Source organism: Geotrypetes seraphini, chromosome 11 (assembly GCF_902459505.1).
Source record: "Geotrypetes seraphini chromosome 11, aGeoSer1.1, whole genome shotgun sequence".
NCBI classification, from domain to species: Eukaryota; Metazoa; Chordata; class Amphibia; order Gymnophiona; family Dermophiidae; genus Geotrypetes; species Geotrypetes seraphini.
In genome coordinates this window covers 66155780-66174460 of record NC_047094.1, presented here as the reverse complement: position 1 = coordinate 66174460, position 18681 = coordinate 66155780, and the positions used below count along the sequence as shown (strand labels likewise).

At 44.0% G+C, this 18681-nt stretch overlaps 1 protein-coding gene across 4 annotated transcripts in view; it reads right to left on the bottom strand.

The window, feature by feature from the left end:
* FAM234A (family with sequence similarity 234 member A) overlaps window positions 1-18681 on the bottom strand; it is a 100859-nt gene that overhangs the window by 5928 nt on the left and 76250 nt on the right. For all 4 annotated transcript variants that reach the window (XM_033914740.1, XM_033914739.1, XM_033914741.1 and 1 more), the window contains exons 10-11: window positions 4676-4828; window positions 844-943 (exon numbers count right to left, since the gene is read on the bottom strand). In XM_033914740.1, the coding sequence (XP_033770631.1) occupies window positions 844-943; window positions 4676-4828 (253 nt within the window). The remainder of the gene's footprint in view (window positions 1-843; window positions 944-4675; window positions 4829-18681) is intronic.

Genomic DNA, 18681 nt, shown 5'->3' with positions numbered 1-18681 from the left:
CATTCTAGGCATAATAAAATATTCCCTGTCTAACATCTTGGAATTGTTCTGCTGACTGTCTGAAGGTCAAATTTGTATAGCTAACCTGCCTCAAGAGACTCTCCACATTAGTTGAGGAAACACAGGACTCAACAATATAGTTTTTTTTACCTTGATGCTGGCTAGCTAGACTACAATTTGCATAGTTAATGTAAATTGGAACTAGAACAGGGGTTCTCAAGTGCAGTGCCTCAAGATACACCCAGCCAGTCAATCTGCATGCACTACCTCCTTTGCATGCTAAATCTCTCTCATATATCTTCATTGTGGATCTCCTGAAAAATCTGACTGGCTGGGTACATCCCAAAACTGGGTTGAGAACCCCTGAACTAGAGCAATATATTGACCTTTATGATTTTTTCCCAAATAGATTCCTATCTAGATTTCACAAATCACTGTGTGCTGCTAACTCAATTACAGTAAAACCTTTGAATCAAGATAAGCTATCAGATAAAAGGACCACTTTTGATCTTGAGTCCAGGACTGCTCATGCTTGTATTTTCATATTCTTGCATTCTGCCTGCAGTGCTCATCTAGCAGCCCCTGATTGCCTATATAAAGATTAAATTCCAGAACTGAGGATCTGAATTTCAGCATCCTGATCTTATTTTCTTAGTAGTCCAGAGGCCCCTCTACTGAACTCCAATGGAGTCTTCAATACAAACACTTTTGAGCTCTTAGTATTTTTCCATTTTTATTTTTGAGGTCCATTGGAACTACCTATTAGGTTAATTTTTTTTTTTTTTTACAGACTCCAAATCATGGGAAAGTCTTCAGTGGCACAGATCTTAGATATAAACTTACCATCAAAGGCCACAATACTCTGGGTGCTGTTGTTCAGCTGCAGGAGATATTCAGGGTACAAATGATAAAACATGTATAAATTCTGACTTGAAGACAATTCCTGAAAAGAAGAAGAAACAGTGGGATTTAGATTCTTCTATGTATCTTGATTAATAACTGGTATGAACAAAAGTAGAACCTCCACTAGGAATAAATGAAAAATGTTTTGGAAAAACTGTAAATCACATTTAATTGTACTCAGAGATGTCTAGAGACTACAAATTAATAATCCAGTTTAATGAATTCATCTCAAAAAGCCAGCTGGATATTATAAATTGAAGAAACCTTCCAAAGACATAAGGTTCCAGGTCCCCAACATGGACCACGTTTCATGAAAACTTCTTTGGAAAACCCCCAAAACAATTCCAAGGGAGTCAAAATGAAGTGTGATAAAAAGCTGATTATCAGCAGAACAAAGAAGCTTTCACTATGAGCAATAGTGGTGAAATACTTGTACTTATGAAATTCCAAACAGACAAATCAACATCACAATGTTTAGTGCCTCTTAAATCTCAGGGCTAGATGCACTAACGCCTCCAATCGTCTAACAATCGTTGCTGAACTGGTTTTACTGGTTTAGTGACCGATCGTATTTGCTGACCCGATTCTCACCACCTGGTTTTCCATGCGGTCCTACATTTTCCAATTGTGGCATGCAAATGAAGTCATTAATATTAAAACCAAGCATCCGAACGATCTAGGTCTGATCTAGAAAAGCAAACAGGTGCTAGACCTGTCGGTATGCCAGTGTGTGTGTGTGCGCCAACCAAAATCAGGAGAAGGGATACCCAGTCCCTCCTGTCTGTTGCAGCCCCCATCCCACAAAACCAACCTTCCCCTCCTCTGCTCCGCTCCTGCCATTGGATGCCCCCCATACCTGGCAATTAGTCAACAGCAGAAGGGATGCCCAGTCCCACCACTGCAAAATGGTGGGCCTTCCCCTTCCCAGGAGGGACCTGACTGGCTCAGATGCCTAAGGCCTCTCCAAGGATACCAGAGGGAGGATCCTAAGGCCCTGATTGGCTCAGATACCCAAGGCCCTCCCCCTCAATAATCTCTCTTATAGATGTGTCTAGTGGCTGTGAACTGTAGAGTCTTTTAGCGGAAACTGCAAGTTGCTTGCAGAAAACTTGTCAATTATATTTTCAAGTCCATCTCCTTCCCAGAAAGCAATCAAGTGGTACTGTAATGAAAGACATAACTGGAAAGAGGGAAATTGGGAGTAATCCCCGACAGTACAATTCTGTTCTACTCTGTAAAAAACATTACTAATAATTATAACAACATTCAATCATCCATTATAAAAAGAGATACAAAATGTGTGCAACCAGCCCTAAGTTTATAAAGAGCTCATAGCTGCTTGCATGTCCCACTATCTAGCAGACTATACATTGTCTGGAACATTCTCTTTTCTTTTTTGTATCTACAAGAAAGAAGATAGAGGTAAGAACCTAATCTTTCTTTCTAGTGCAATGTGTCTAGTGGTCCTAAACCATAGGGACGTACCAAAGCAGTCCCCAGAATCTAGGGTGGGCCCACAGAACTTGCCTTCATGATGGAAGACCCGAAAGCAGCATCTTCTCTGGCTGCTATATCTGCCCTGTAGAACCTAGTCTCTGCCCAAGAGGTAGCAACTCCTCTGGTGGAGTGAGCTTTCAATGCAATCAGTGGCTGCTTACCATAGTCCAGAGTAGAGAATGACACGGGGAAAAAATCTGTCCCCGTCACCGCCCCGTCCCCAGCTCACCGTCCCCTTCACTGCCCCATCACCGTCAACACCATCTCCTTCACCGCCCCGTCACCGTCACTGCCATCCCATTCACCGCCCCGTCATCGTCCCCGCAGCATCCATATAAGCCTCAGTACTGCGAAACACCATAAAGACAGAAGAGAGTCCTGCCACTACTACTACTGCACTGAGAATCTGTTTCAGTGCCTCTGCCCTGTAGTAAAAACAGAACATAAAATAAATCAATTGACTTGTCCTCCCTTGCAATGAATGACGTGTCCCCATGTTCACCTATAGCTCGAATCAGGTCAACTGTGCACACTAAAAATGCCCACCTGAGCACATAATCATGCAGATGCTGCAGTACAATGAGCAACAGGCAGTGTTACAAAAACAGGCAGTGATACGAAGCCAGCCTGCTGCCTCCCTGCCGCTCAAAAAAAAAAGCCTCCTTCCTTTTCCCCTGCACTTACCGCCTTGCTGCAGCTGTTAAAGCCAACAGGAAGTCTTTTCGACGTCAATTCTGAAGTCGGAGAGGACGTTCTGGGCCAGCCAGGCAGCAATTGGCTGGCCCAGAATATCCTCTCCGACGTCAGAATTGACATCGGAAAGACTTCCTGTCGGCTTTAGCAGCTGCAGAAGAAACAAACAAAACAGCAGACTGTGTACAAGATGCAGCATGGCGGTAAGAGCAGGGGAAAAGGAAGGAGGCTTTTTTTTTTTTTTTTTTGCGCCTGTCCAATTTGCCGGCCCTGCTCTACATCAAAGATGAGGTGGAGGGAGGGAGATGGCCGAACGCTGCGATCGGGCGGGTGGGGACTGCGCGATCCTTGAATGCCTCACTGCGGAAACAAGTCCATTCACCGCTCCATGGGGCGGTGAATGGCTTTGTCCCCGTCTCCGCAGAGACCACTATTTTTTCTTCCCCGTTTTGGTGGCTAGCCGCGGGAAACAACCACCGTGTCATTCTCTAGTCCAGAGGAAATGACCATCTTGATACATCTGGAAAATCGAGACTTTAGACACAAGCCTCCATTTTTTCACATAACTGTTCAGGAGAAAGATGTTCTGATACAGAAAACTCTTGGTAACTTTGAGATACAAGAGCATGCTTGATATCCAGCAAATGCAATGCCCTCTCATTTTTCCTCGATCCCATAGGAGAGAAAGTGGGCAGACTGACTTCCTGATTAATGTGGAAGACCAAGACAACCTTCGGTAAGGATGGAAACATGCTTACAGAGATCCCTGCTTCTGTAATCTTGAGGAAAGGCTCCCTGTAGGAAAGAGCTTGCAACTTGGAGACCAGTCTTGCCAATGTAATCGTCACCAAGAATACCGTCTTAAGAAAGCATTCTGCAATAGCTCATATGGAGATCTGCTGAGACCCTGCAATATGGAGTTAAGATTCCAGGAAGGGAAAAGGGGGGGAGGGGGGACTGGCAGGCATAACCGAAGATCAGATCAGAAATATTTCTGAGCAACTTGCTTGCAGAAAAATTGAGGGGGCAGGAACAGCTCCCAGGGAAGAAGGTGAAGTTGAAAACATGATTGACAGTTTTCTGCAAGCAACTTACGGGTTCAGATACAAGGCCCTACGGTTCAGAACCATTAGACGCATTGCACTAGAACACCATTTGCACAAAAGACCCGATACCAGTGACACTATGTAAATATACTGGCCAGCTCAGAATGCAAATATTTCTGTTTGTACTTAAAAATGAAGAAATAAGTGAATATATACAAATAATCATTCTATTTTTGAAGGCCAAATCTTAACCTTTACATGCTAATTCTTTATATATGCTATCATTTTTCAAATGGACAAGTGAATGCTGCCTTACCTGCTCAAAGTCTAGGAAAAATCTGACCCAAATTTGACCCTTGGCAATGAGTGAAATTAGCATTCCTCTCATTCTTTTGAGCTGCATTACACTATAGTATTTAAATTTGTAGAAATTTAATTATATGCTGCAAGCATGGATCACAAAAACTGTCAAAATTCTGCCCCAAATATATTATATAAAATATCTGCATTTCATGACAAGTAAAGCTTCTGCATACCGTGTCATTACTGCTGGTTTGGGCGTTGCCCCAGAACAAAAAGATGGATTCACTATCCACAGTGTGCAATACTGCTAGCTTTGGATTCTGGTGTTCTGATTCCAATTCGGTCTCCCATTGCACTTTTCCAGAAGCAATACTCAGGATAACGACCTATGAAAAAAATTTTTTAAAGGCACAGAGTAACTTATTGTCCTTCCAGCTGGCCATACTGCTTCCAGTGAGGCTCACAGACACACCCAGAAAAGGTCCTCCATCTTCCACCCCTGCAAGCTTTAAGATAGATCATACTGTCCAACCATCCCAAGACTTAAACAGTGTCCTTTCTAGGGTATTTCAAAACTAACAGTTTGTCCATTCCTGGGAGTCCATAACAACTGGGCAAAGCTGGGTGAACTATCCAAGGAGCAAAAATTATGGGCATCTTATCAAAATTGATACTAAAATGTTATACAGAGTATAAAAAAAAAGAGAGACTAATACAGAATAACAAGAGGACTTAGGCATACCAATAGATTGTCCTGTCTGGGGCTATATTTATTAGAAAAACTGATTTGTTTAATATGGTCCTTTTTCCTAAATGGCTTTACACATTGCAGATGCTTCCTTTCTGGCTTTTGAAACGAGATATTATTAGACTACACTCTATGCTTTCTCGATTTTGTTGGGGGGGAAGACGACCTCGGGTGGCGCTGCGTTATCTGTTGGGAGCGTGGGGTGGAGGGGGACTGGGGTGGCCACATTTTCGGCTGTACAACGCTGCTTGTTTGATGCGATTTCTGGGAGAGTGGCTCTCAGATCGTCAGGATTTTATTCTAAAAGCCTATGAGAAGGAATTTTTTGCGCCCTGGCATATTTTGTCTCTGGTGCATGCGCCCCGTTCTGCCCTACCGGCGGCCCTCCGGGGGAGCTTGTTGTTGCACTCGCTCCGCATTGTTTGGTCTTATGTGTTGGACTCATGGAAGGGTACTCCCTCGATTACTAGATACTTACCTATTCAGGGGAATTTACAATTCAGCCCCGGCATGGAGAATGCGAGTTTTCGTAAGCTGGCATCCCGGGATTTCACGTTACTTACCCATGTTCTTCAGGAGGATGGCTCTTTAATATCCTGGGATGCTGTGGTCCGGGCGGGGGTTTTTACAGCGGGCGACTTTCTGGCGTTTCGGCAACTTCAGCATTACGTCCGTTCCCTCCCCCGGACCGCTTTGGCCTTTCCTATTGAAGACAAATTTGCGGCACTGTTGGATCCCTATTTGGAAGATGGGTTTACAGTTTCGGGCCTTTATAAAGACTTCCATCGTTTATTGGGTTCGCCCGATCGGGCTGTCCTACATGATCGTTGGTGTCAAGATCTGGGGATAGCGCGAGACGCTTTGGATCTTCCTTCCTTGATTGCACGAATCCCGGGAATCTCTGTTAATGCGGATCTGCGGGAGTGTCAGTTCAGGGTACTTCACCGGGGATATTTCACGAAGAGCCAATTGTATTATTCGGGTTACACGGATTCTCCTTTATGCCCCAAATGTCTCCAGCTGCCCCATTCGTTTCTTCACGCCTTTTGGACTTGTGTGAAAATCAAACATTTTTGGCGTCAAGTTATATCTTATGTGGAGCGTGTGTTAGGCACTACATTGGCTTTTTCTCCAGCTGGACTCCTGCTAGATAAGTATGAGGCCTTCCGTTTATCAGATTCGGGTCAGCGGCAGTTTATGAGAAGGGTGGGTGTCTTGGGGAAGACGGTAATTCTATCTGTTTGGATTTGGGAAACTTTACCTTCCTTTTGGGACTGGCGAAATCGTTTGCATGCTCTGCTGCTGCTGGAGCGAAAGGATGCGTCTCTTAGCTTGCGAAGAAAGCGCCAGTTTCTTCGGACCTGGGATTCTTATCTATTTTCCTTATCACCACGGGCTAGAAGTGACATTTTAAATTCCTTGTGATTTTTTGGAGAACCAGGCTTGATCTCCATCTTGCGGGGCGCCAGGTATACTTCTCTTTCTTCTTCTTTCTTTTCTTTCTCTCTTTCTTTTTTCCTTTTCTCCTTGTTGGAGTTAATCATTGTTTTTAGCGGTGGGCTATCAGAGTCCAAGCCTACTGCAGTTCACTATCTCTGCTTTTGCATAGGGGGTTTGGGGATGGGGGGTGGGAGGGGTGGGATTGTTGGATCTATTGTTTTGTTTTTGACTGTTTCTTCTGCTGGAAAGGTTAGGGCATGTGTGATTGTTTCTTGTTATTTGAAAATAAAAATCGATTCAACATAGAAAAACTGATGGTGGAGGAGAGTGAATTCCACTTTGGAAATATATAATAATAATAATAGCTTTATTTATATCCTGTTGTACCTTTTCAGTTCAAGACGGTGTACAAGAGGTGCTGTAAGGACAGCGAGGTATCAATGAACCCCTTTCATCCTATCACCTAAAACCAAAGGAGCAGCATCTACCCAGGCAAAGAAGACATGCATTTCAGCACCTTCAGAGGAAGAAATTCTTTACATAGAAAATAGTGAAACTACAGAAAGGTTTGTCAACAGAAACACTAATAGCTCAACACTTAAGGATCCAATTCACCACATTTTTACCCCATAGACAAAGAACAAGAAAATCAGGCCCTACACAGCCTCAAAAGAGAACTAGATAGTTTTGGAAGGGGACAGCACCATCGATGAATATGATGGTGTAGTTAAAATGCAGAAAAAACATGGTGATGCTTTTGGACATTGTTTTCCCTTCTGCTACAAAACTGATGGATTTTTCTATACCTTCTTCTTTACTTTACAATCATTCTTATATTCCACAATTGTTGTTGTTAGGTGCCATTGACTCGTGTTCGAGTCCTAGTGACTTGATGAATTGCGGATCTGAAAACAAATCAGCTTTGTGCTAGTCTGGGGAACTGACCGGAAAGTGAGGCTATGACAGCTCAGACCCTGCTGGAAAAATCTGCCTGCAAATGTGGCACAACGAGGTTAGGGAATCACCCAGCAATGATAAGAGAATCGCCTGGAGTGCTTCTTTTAAATATTAATCAGTCCATTTTACTACTATTTTAATATTAATGACCTCATTGTACTACATTTGCATGCAGAGTCGGAGATTGCTAGGAAGCTCGTAAAAGATCACGATGAGTGCACGATGAGCCATTCTGATAATCGGCCAGTAAAATATTGTAGGAAGTTTTACAAATAAAATGCCTAATAGATAAAACTAGCAGAAAAACTAGTTCTACACTTTAAACTTTTGGGACTCAGGAAGGTGGGCATTTAAAAGTTAAAGAGATTTTTTTTACATGAAATGTGATCATGTTGCTCAAATAAGATGGAGCTAAATCAAATAAAATTTTTTTTTTTTTAATGTTTAATCATTTTTATTAAATAACACAAGGATAACAAGGTTCATAACAAAGCGCTTTTCAGAATATAACAGAAATCCAATCCCCACCCTCCAAACCTCCCACCCTCCCCACCCTCCCCCCCACCCCGGCAGCAGCGGTAATTTGTCAAAGTAAAGGAAAATGCAAAGCAAGAATTCAAATAGTCCAAATTTGGTGTTGAACATAAGGAGTAAAAGTTACGCTAAAGGGGTACCAACAGGAGTAGAACAGACGTCCAGGTTTGGTCGACATATCCACAATCTCTCTGCGTTCTAATAACATTTGTTGTAACATCAATGCTCTCCATTGTGAAATGGTTGGGGGTTGAGACGATATCCACTGTAGTAAGATACATTTCCGTCCCAGCAACACTGTTTTACGGAGGAAGGCTGCACAGCCTGGTTTTGGCGGGTGAAATCGAATCTGCATAGTAAAGATAAAACTGGGGTGTAGCCGCCAAGAACACCTCCAAAGGCGCGCCACCCAAGTCACCACTTGTATCCAAAAGGAAGATATCCTAGGGCAGGACCAGAACATATGTCCAAACGATGCCATAGGAAAAGCACATTTTCCGCAACTGTGGCTCGCACCAAGCCCCATCATGTGTGTCCTCTTTGGCGTGTAGAAAGCTCGTAAAAGGAACTTGTAATTTCGATCCCGTTCTACTGCGGATACAGTCGTGGTCCTACCAACACACAAGCCCTTTCGGATCACGTCGGCCGAAATGGGTAATTGGAGGTCAGCTGTCCACTTTTGAGCCAAGCAAGCGAAGTCCAAGTCACCTGCTCGTTCCTGTAGCCACTTATGATAGGAACGAAGTGGTATGGACTCTTGAGCTGTAAGGGAGAGCGCCTCCTGGAAGTTGTCCTGAACGTCCTCTCGTAGCCCCGCCAGAGGTAAAGCATGTAGATAGTGTTGGAGTTGTCGGTATGCAAACCAGTCCGTGGACAGTAGACGAAATTTCGCTTGCATGTCTTCAAAGGAGATTGGAGAGCCAGAAGTTTGTAATGTCTGGAACACATAGGTAAGGCCTGCACGAGACCAACGTCGAAACACTGTGGAATCCAAGCCAGGTAAGAAGTCCCCATTGCCAGCTATAGGAAGATATGGTGTAGTGCATGAAGAAATCTGTAAGAGCTTGCATAACGATTGCCAGGCTTTACGCATTGCTGGCAACAGCGGGTGGGACTGCAACTGTGGTAAGTCCGGCAACCTGGGAGCATGAAGAAGGTAGCTAAAATGGTAGGGCTGAAAAGAAAAACATTCAATCACAGGCAATGAGAAATCTATGGTATTGCAAAACCAATCATGGATATGACGTAGTTGACATGCAAGATTAAATCTGGCTATACATAACAATCCTAACCCCCCTTGTGTTGGCGGCAGCATTAGTTTGGCCAAGGCAATCCTCGCTCGTTTACCCTGCCACAAAAACTTAGACAAGTGTGACCTGTGGAGAGCAATATGTTGTGTAGTTAACATAACCGGCAACATTTGTAGCATATATAGCCATTGTGGCAGTAACATCATGTTGTAGAGGGCTATGCGGCCGGACAGGGAAAGAGGAAGTTTCCGCCAGCCATGCAAGGTGCTAGAGGTTCGACGAAGCAAGGGTAGTACATTAGCAGTGTATAAGTTATTTAAATTCCTGGGAATAATCACTCCTAAGTATGTCAAAGAAGAATGAGCCCACTTCAGAGGAAAAGCTCCTGGCCAAGTCTGTTGTACTTCTAATAGTGTAGGAAGTGCTAAAGATTTCTGCCTATTTAATTCTAGGCCCGAATAGATGTGGAATTCATCTAATATTTCCAATGCCCGTGGTAAAGAGCTATGGGGGTCACCTAGTGCGAGTAAGAGATCATCTGCAAAGGCTAGCACCCGTAGTTGTGACTCACCCTCCGATAGCCCTATGAGAACATCATCTCTTTGTAGGGTGCGTAGCAATGGGTCTAAGTATAGTAAAAACAGTAACGGAGATAGGGGGCAACCTTGTCTGGTCCCCCTACCTATTTTAAACGGGTGAGATCGCACTCCATTAACCAGCACCGAGGCCGTCGGGCCAGCATATAGAGCTTGCACGGAGGACATGAAGCTCGCAGGGATCCCTATGTGTTGTAAGACTTGAAACAAGTAATGCCAATGAACTTTATCAAAGGCCTTAGCCGCATCAAGTCCAACTAGCAAGCCCGGACATTGTTCCTGTTGTGCGCGGGAGTAAGCCAAGAGTATCCGGCGAACGTTAATCGTAGATTGTCGATTCCTAACAAAGCCCACTTGTTCAGGCACAATGATTGAGGGCAGGATAAGGGCTAACCTATCAGCCAAAATTCGAGCCAGTATTTTAACGTCAACATTCAATAATGAGATTGGCCGATAGGATTCAAATTCATCAGGCGGCTTAGATGGTTTCGGGATCAACGTAATCAGGGCTTCATTACAATGTCGGGGGAAAGCCCCACTTTCCTGAATGGATAGGTAATAATCCAACAGGGAAGTGCTTATAGCAGGGGACAAAATCTTATAAAACTCGGGTGAATAGCCATCTGGTCCTGGTGCCGTGCAAGATCTCAATTTTTGTATGGCCTGGGTTACCTCAAGGACATGTAATGGGCGATCTAACCTGGATATCTGTGTAGCTGTCAGACGAGGTAATCCTGCGTCTGTAAGATAGTCATGTACATCAGGTCCCGCGTATGGGCCAGGAGATGCATAAAAGGCCTCAAAATATTTCTGAAAGCCTGCTGAGATATCTCCAGGGGAGGTTAAAAAATTCCCAGAACTCTCCCGTATCATGGGGATATATCTAGATCCCCTCCAGCTTCTTGTTATGGATGCAAGCAATTTCCCGGCCTTGTTACCATGTTTGTAAAATTGAAATTTACGGTAAAATAAGAGTTTCTTAGTACGTTCATGGATTAAGGAATTGAGTGCCACTAACACCGCCCTATATGCCTCGCCGTTGGTCTCGGAGGGATCTCGCAGCAAATCTTGTTTTATTGTCACTAATTGCCGTTCGAGATGTATGATGTGATAAGCGATTCGACGGGTTCTGGTCGCGACATAGGCAATAATATCTCCACGCAACACCGCCTTAGCTGTGTCCCAAAATAGGGTTGGCTGAGCCACATGTTGGGCATTGTGCGTGTAGTAGGCCTCCCACTTTTCAAGTAAAAATTTTTTAAAGTGAGCGTCGGCATGCAAGTAAGAGGGAAACCTCCATCCCGGCCCGGGACCTATAGGACCACCCATTGACACATCAAGCCAGATCATATTATGGTCTGATATTTCGAGTGGACCTATCGAGGCCTCCGTGACTTTAGCAAACAATGTCTCGGCAAGTAGTATGTAATCAATTCTGGAAAATGTGCCATGAGCTCTCGACTGGTGTGTATAGTCACGTTCCGTCGGGTGTAGCAATCTCCAGGGGTCTACCAACCCCAAGGCTCGACATAGATAGGGAATGCCCCTGGCTTGCCCCACCCCAGTTACTTTTGTCAACCCAGAGCGATCCATAGCCGGATTGTGTACCTGATTCAGGTCACCCACCAAAATTAAGGGGTCATCCGGATCCCGCACACAAATATTCACCAAGTTTTGAAAAAATGCATGTTGGTAGCTATTGGGACCATAGCCCACCAATAACCTAAATGTCCCACCAGGTCCCTCCACTCTCGCTAAGATGTACCGGCCCTGGGGGTTGCATCGCAGGACTTGCACTACACCCAAAAAACCTTTGCGAATCAATATAGCCACCCCGGCTTTCTTCCCCGGTGAAGATGCAAAGTGTACCGGAAACTGAAGAACCATGGAGTGGACGGAGACGTACATAGATGGATCAGAAACTGGTTGGCGGGTAGGAAACAGAGGGTAGGGGTGAAAGGCCACTACTCGGACTGGATGAGGGTCACGAGTGGTGTTCCGCAGGGCTCAGTGCTCGGGCCGCTGCTATTTAATATATTCATAAATGATCTAGAAACAGGCACGAAGTGTGAGATAATAAAATTTGCGGACGATACAAAACTATTTAGTGGAGCTGGGACAAAAGAGGAATGTGAAGAATTGCAAAGGGACTTAAACAAATTGGGGGAATGGGCGGCGAGATGGCAGATGAAGTTCAACGTTGAGAAATGTAAAGTATTGCATGTTGGAAACAGAAACCCGAGGTACAACTATACGATGGGAGGGATATTATTGAATGAGAGTAACCAAGAAAGGGACTTGGGGGTAATGGTGGACATGACAATGAAGCCGACGGCACAGTGCGCAACAGCCGCTAAGAAAGCAAATAGAATGCTAGGCATAATCAAGAAGGGTATTACAACAAGGACAAAAGAAGTTATCCTGCCATTGTATCGGGCGATGGTGCGCCCGCATCTGGAATACTGCGTCCAATATTGGTCTCCGTACCTTAGGAAGGATATGGCGTTACTCGAGAGGGTTCAGAGGAGAGCGACACGCTTGATAAAAGGGATGGAAAACCTCTCATATGCTGAGAGATTGGAGAAACTGGGTCTCTTTTCCCTGGAGAAGAGGAGACTTAGAGGGGATATGATAGAGACTTATAAGATCATGAAGGGCATAGAGAGAGTAGAGAAGGACAGATTCTTCAAACTTTCGAAAAATAAAAGAACAAGAGGACACTTGGAAAAGTTGAAAGGGGACAGATTTAAAACGAATGCTAGGAAGTTCTTCTTTACCCAACGAGTGGTGGACACCTGGAATGCGCTTCCAGAGGGCGTAATAGGGCAGAGTACAGTACAGGGGTTTAAGAAAGGATTGGACAATTTCCTGCTTGAAAAGGGGATAGAAGGGTATAGATAGAGGATTACTGCACAGGTCCTGGACCTGTTGGGCCACCGCGTGTGCGGACTGCTGGGCACGATGGACCTCTGGTCTGACCCAGCAGAGGCATTGCTTATGTTCTTATGTTCTTATGTACCTCTCCAACCCAGCCTCTCTTGAGCTTCAGATGTTCACTATCAGTAAGCCTAGTCTCTTGTAAGCAAGCTATGTCTGCAGAGTGATGTTTCAGTTGCGTCAATATTTTAGTACGCTTTACTGGTGAGGTTATTCCCGATACATTCCAGGAAAGTATGCGCAGGTTACGATCACCCATAAGGAGCTAACTCCCGCCCAATAAGATATCTGCGCCATCCGAAAACAGGAGTCCCAGGGTGCCCAGCCTCACCCCAAGGACAAATAAGCAACCCCCAGTCAAACCATCCACTCAGTTGGAAGAAAGTCATTAAAGCATAGAAAACAAAGCTGTACATATCAGTATACCCCACCGCTGCTGCCTCAAAACAGTCCCCAACCCCAATTTCCCTGTATACGAACCCAAAATTCCCCATACGGGAGCTAGAGTCACTGAAAATGACCCCTCCGGGGCAGCCCTAACTTGTGCATGTTAACCCCAGCCTTTAAAGTCAAAAGACATTCAGTTCTCAAGTGAACGAAGCCCAGCTGTCTACAGCAGCCGCAGGCTCGGTCCAGCCGGCAGTCAAACCAGGTGCAGTCCGCTCACTCCCTCGGGGCCGCTAATTGTTTTATATAGTCATCCGCAGCCTCCGGAGTCTGGAAAGACTTCCAGGCTCCATTGCAGTGAATCTTCAGTTGAGCTGGGTAATTAAATTGAAAACGGTGCTTCAAATCAACCAGGCGAGAACATAGGGGATAGTAAGGTCTTCGCCGTTTTTGTAAAGCCACAGAAAAATCTTGGCTAATGCGAACCAGGTTACCATCGAATTTCAAGTTGTCTTTCAGGTTTCTGTATTGGCGAAGTATTTCCACCTTGTGCTGGTAATTTAGAAGTTTTAGGATCACCACACGTGGGCGTGTTTCCAGGCCGGGTCTGAGGCCTAAACGATGAGCCCTCTCGATGTGTAGGGGCCCCAACGAAGGGTGCAAAGCAAATTCTTTCTGCAGCCAGCCCTCCAATTGCTCCAGTAGCGAGCGATCCGGCAGTGTTTCGGGGATGCCCATCAGACGCAGGTTAGAGCGGCGAGATCTGTTCTCCAGATCATCGAGTTTATCAGCTTGAGCTCTAACCTGCGCCTGCAGCGTGCCAAGATCTGTGTCCCGGGCAGCAGAGGAGTCTTCCAGGTCTGACACTCTCCTCTCAAGTTCTGTCGTGCGCGCTGCTGCTGCTGCCATTAACGTTTCAATGTTTGACATTTGGGCAGTAAGCGTTTCCATCTGAGGCCCCAAAACCTGCGCTAGCGCCGTTTTGATGTCATTCAGGGCCGACTCAGTGAGGCCAGAGACCGCCGTCGCGGGGCTCGCCGCCATCTTGGTATCTGTCGGTCGGGCACGCTCCCTTTCTTTTCGTGCCGATTTCAGCTGCATGCGTTCTTGGGACCTGGTAAGGTAGCGGTCCATACAATGTTGAAACCGTTTAGGGATCCCTCACGCGGATCGGGTGTCAGGGGATCGGCAAGTTTTAAAAACTTTAGCAGGGCTGCCCCGGAGCGAACGAGGAGACGTCTTCACTCGTTCATGTCATCACGTGCTCTCCAATCAAATAAAATTTTTAAATCCATAATGGAGTCCTTAAAATTAATCCGGGTCTCAAAGGGTAGTGAATGCAGTATTACTAGCAGATGTGTACAAGCCAAAAAAAATAAAAATAAAAATCAATTGGTTGTATTCTGGATAATCTGAATTTTCTTAACAAATGTTTTCTGATATCTTGCATATAATCAATAATCAATATGGGCAAGAGAAGGCTCTAAACAACCATACGAAAAGCTAAAGACTCTAAGAACTTGCAAATTTTAAAGTTTTCTTAGAAGGAAGACTGCTTTTCTAGTTAACTCGTTGAATTGAGAATCAAGCATTAAAATAACTCTCCAAATTTTAATACTATACTCAAAACTGAATTTGGGGTTACACTGTTTTAAAGTGTTATCATAGGAACTTCCAGTTTGAGATCCAGTTTTCAGTGCAATTAATACAATCTCTGATTCCTAAGGAAGTTTCTTCAGTAGACTGAGCTGTAAGTAGTAAAATTGTGATGTCTGCATAGCTATAGATTTTAATGCCCCTGTCTTCTAATAGCATCCCCAATGATGACCAACACATTAAATAATAAAGGAGACAAGGAGGAATTTGAGGGACACCCCTTTCCATTCACAGGTTCCACATGTCTTCAACCCTGTTTTCAAATACTTCATAGTCAGTACATGTACACAATCTCTGATCTGAAATTCTGAAAACTGAAAAGCTCCAAAAACAAATATTTTATTTCATGGAAGTTGTCTATACACCAAAGTTCAAATCTGGTGCCAAACCTAGCCCAGTATGACAACACTGTCAACCCAAGAGAGCTGCGGATTCTCCTCTGGGTAAGTGAGAAGTAGAAAATGATCAGTATTTACTAATTAGTACTGATAAGCTGTGCAATAGTTCCACTAGGCTCCTAATCCCTGATCTTCTCGACTACCATTCCAAAATCTGAAAAATTCCAAAATATGTTCAGTGTCAGAGATTTCAGATAAAAGGATTGTGTACCTGTATTATTTTCGGGATATTCATAATGAATATGCATGAGATAAATTTGTATACAATGAAGGCAGTGCATGCAGATTTTTTTATTTTTTTTTTAATCAATAAGACAGAGTAAAACCGTATGTCAACAAAGACAGTTTAATAATAGTTGTAAAAATACATCTAGAAAGAGAAGTTACTCACCTGTAGCAGGTGCTCTCCGAGGACAGCAGTACAAGTATTCTCATACATAGGCGACATTCCCATCAGTGCGGACACTGCCCAGCTTTCTGTCTAGGAGCCTTTGGCAGGCTTCCATTGTGCATGTGCAAGTGCCTTCCCACCTGCCAAGTTATCTGGGACCCACAATTGGATAAAAAAGCATAAAGAATGCGACTCCTAGGGGAGGTGGGAGGTATGTAAGAATACTTGTTTTGCTGTCCTCAGAGAAATCCTGATATAGATGAGTAACTTCACTATCTCCAAGGACAAGGACATGTGGGAATCCCCCTAGCTCCCAGGCTCACTGAAAAACAGTCAACAGTAAGGCCAACCAGAATCAACAACACTAACCACCAAAGTCCTGATATGAGATACAACCTGGAACAGAAAAGAATAGGCCTAGGAGGGTAGAGGTGGAGTCTAGACTCTAAAAATGTTCTGCAGAACCACTTACTGCACTGACTATCATGTTAGGTATTCTGATTAAAGCAGTAATGAGATGTGAATGTGTGGACTGAAGACCATGTTGCAGTTTTGCAAATTTCTTCAAAGGAGGCTAAGTGGGCTACTATCAGCACCATGGCATGACCCTCTAAAGTTAGCCTAGCCTGGGCATAAATGAAAGAGTTGCAGTCTGTCAGTCAGTTGTATAAAGTGCATTTATCAATGGCTGTTCCTTCTTGTTTGGGTCAAAAGACCCCAAAACTGTCTATGGGTTGTAGTCTGCTCCAAATAAAAGGTTAAGGTTCAAATGCAGTCCAAGGTGTGCAGTGCTTTTGCCATAAAGGGCATGAAGCTTTGGGAAAAAAATGTTGGCAAACAATTGACAGATTAAGATGGAATGCCACCACCACTTTAGGAAGGAACATAGGATGCATGCAAAGAATTATCTGTTATGGTGAAACTTTGTGTAAGGTGGATCAACTACTAGGTCTTGCAGCTCAGACACTGGAAGCTGAAGTAACTGCCATCAAAACTAAGACCTTACAGGTAAGGTACTTCAGATGATAGGAATCAAGTAGATCAAAAAAGAGATTTCATCAGCTGAGCGAGGACGATGTAGAGGTCCCATGGCACACAGTCAGAGGGGGGCTTTGTCAACAGCAAACCTCTCATGAAACAAACATCTAGAGACTGTACAGCATACTTGGTAATGGTAAGCATTAACTGCACCAAGGTGAACCCTTCAGTGTTTAAACCAGACTCAAAAGGTACAGAAGGTATCCAAGTGATTTTTGTATAGGCAAAGAGGATGATAAAAGAGATAGGCTGACATCCCTATGAGGAAAGGCTAAAGTGGCTAGGGCTCTTCAGCCTGGATCGGGGAAATATGATATAGGTCTATAAAATGCTGATGGAGTGGAACAGGTGGATGTGAATTGCTTGTTTACTCTTTCCAAAACTACAATAAAGCTCCTAAGTAATAGATTTAACACAAACCGGAGAAAATATTTCTTCACTCAATGTGTAATTAAACTCTGGAATTCATTGCTAGAGAATATGGTGAAAGCAGTTAGCTAAGCAGTGCTTAAAAAAAGTTTGAATAATTTCCTAAAAGAAAAGTCCATAAGCCATTATTAAGATGGATTTGGGGAAATTCACTGCTTATTTCAAGAATAAGCATTATAAAATCTGTTTTACTCTTTGAGATCTTGCTAGGTACTTGTGACCTGGGTTGGCCACGGCTGAAAACAGGTAATTGGGCTTGATGGATCTTTGGCAACTCTTATGCTATGATCTTGGACACCAGATAGCAAACTTCTACTTAAAACTAAAACACTTCTTAGTGGAATCCTTCCTGGAAGCAAGCAGGATTCTGAAGACACCCTCAGGCAGCTGAAGGAAAGCAAATTCTATGTTCTCAACATCTAAACTGTGAGGGCCAGGGCCTAGAAGCTAAGATGTAGAAGAAACCTCTCATTCTGAGTGATGACAGTCAGAAAATATTCCAAGGTTCTTCAGAGAACTCCAGAAGAAGGAGGAACCAGATCTGCCTTGGTCAATATACTACAATAAATATTGTTCCCTGATCCTGCTTGAGTCTCAGCAGTCTTCCCTACTACAGGGATAAGAGGACTCACATACAGAATACCTTCCCAGAAATCAAGGAGGAAGGTATCCGATGCTAGCCTGATTCAAAGCTGTGTGCCAGACTGTTGTCTTTTCCTACCAAGTATATGGCTCAATGCTCCATGCCAATTCTGGTGGCCTACTGCCATATTCTGACTGCTTGTCAACACAAGAAGGCTTATCTCCTTTTGAAGGCAGGCATCAGTAAAGTGGGGCCAGTACAGGTGTGGAAAGTCTGCAAAGATGTCAAAGCCAAACTAGAGGTGGGGATCCAGCTTCAAGGAGACTGGCGCATCAACACCGCTTCTATGTAGGGGGAGTGGTCATCTTGGCGATGCCAGTGCTCTGGAACTCTTGGCACTGAGCTTTAAGGAGGAGCAATTCTGGTGCTTCTTTGCTTTCGCTCAGTGCCCAGCATCAGAGTCCTTCATTGCCAACAAGGATGAAATAGAATCCATGCTTGTCCTCAGATACATGGCACGCAATGTCAAAGCAGAGGAGACCTTTTTAATGTCAGATGCTGATATCAATGGATTGGGATTCTGCATGCTGAAAAGCCTCTCACACAAGGCTTTTTTTTTTTTTTTTTAGTTCTTTTCTGCATTTGAGCAAAAAGAGAATTAAGAGGATTTATAGTCAGAGCCCAGATATTTTAGGCATATATCATATGGGTCAGTCATAAACATGGTCCTATGACAGTTTGTCCACTGCTTAAACTCACTGGCAGGTTTCTGGGATATCATGCAGCAAAATCAAAACAGCTCAATCATGGAATAAGGGTTTGCTTGTTTTTGTGTTGTTGTTTTTTTAATGGCTCCAACTGGGAGCTCAGGCCTAAAGTAGCTTCAAGCCATAAA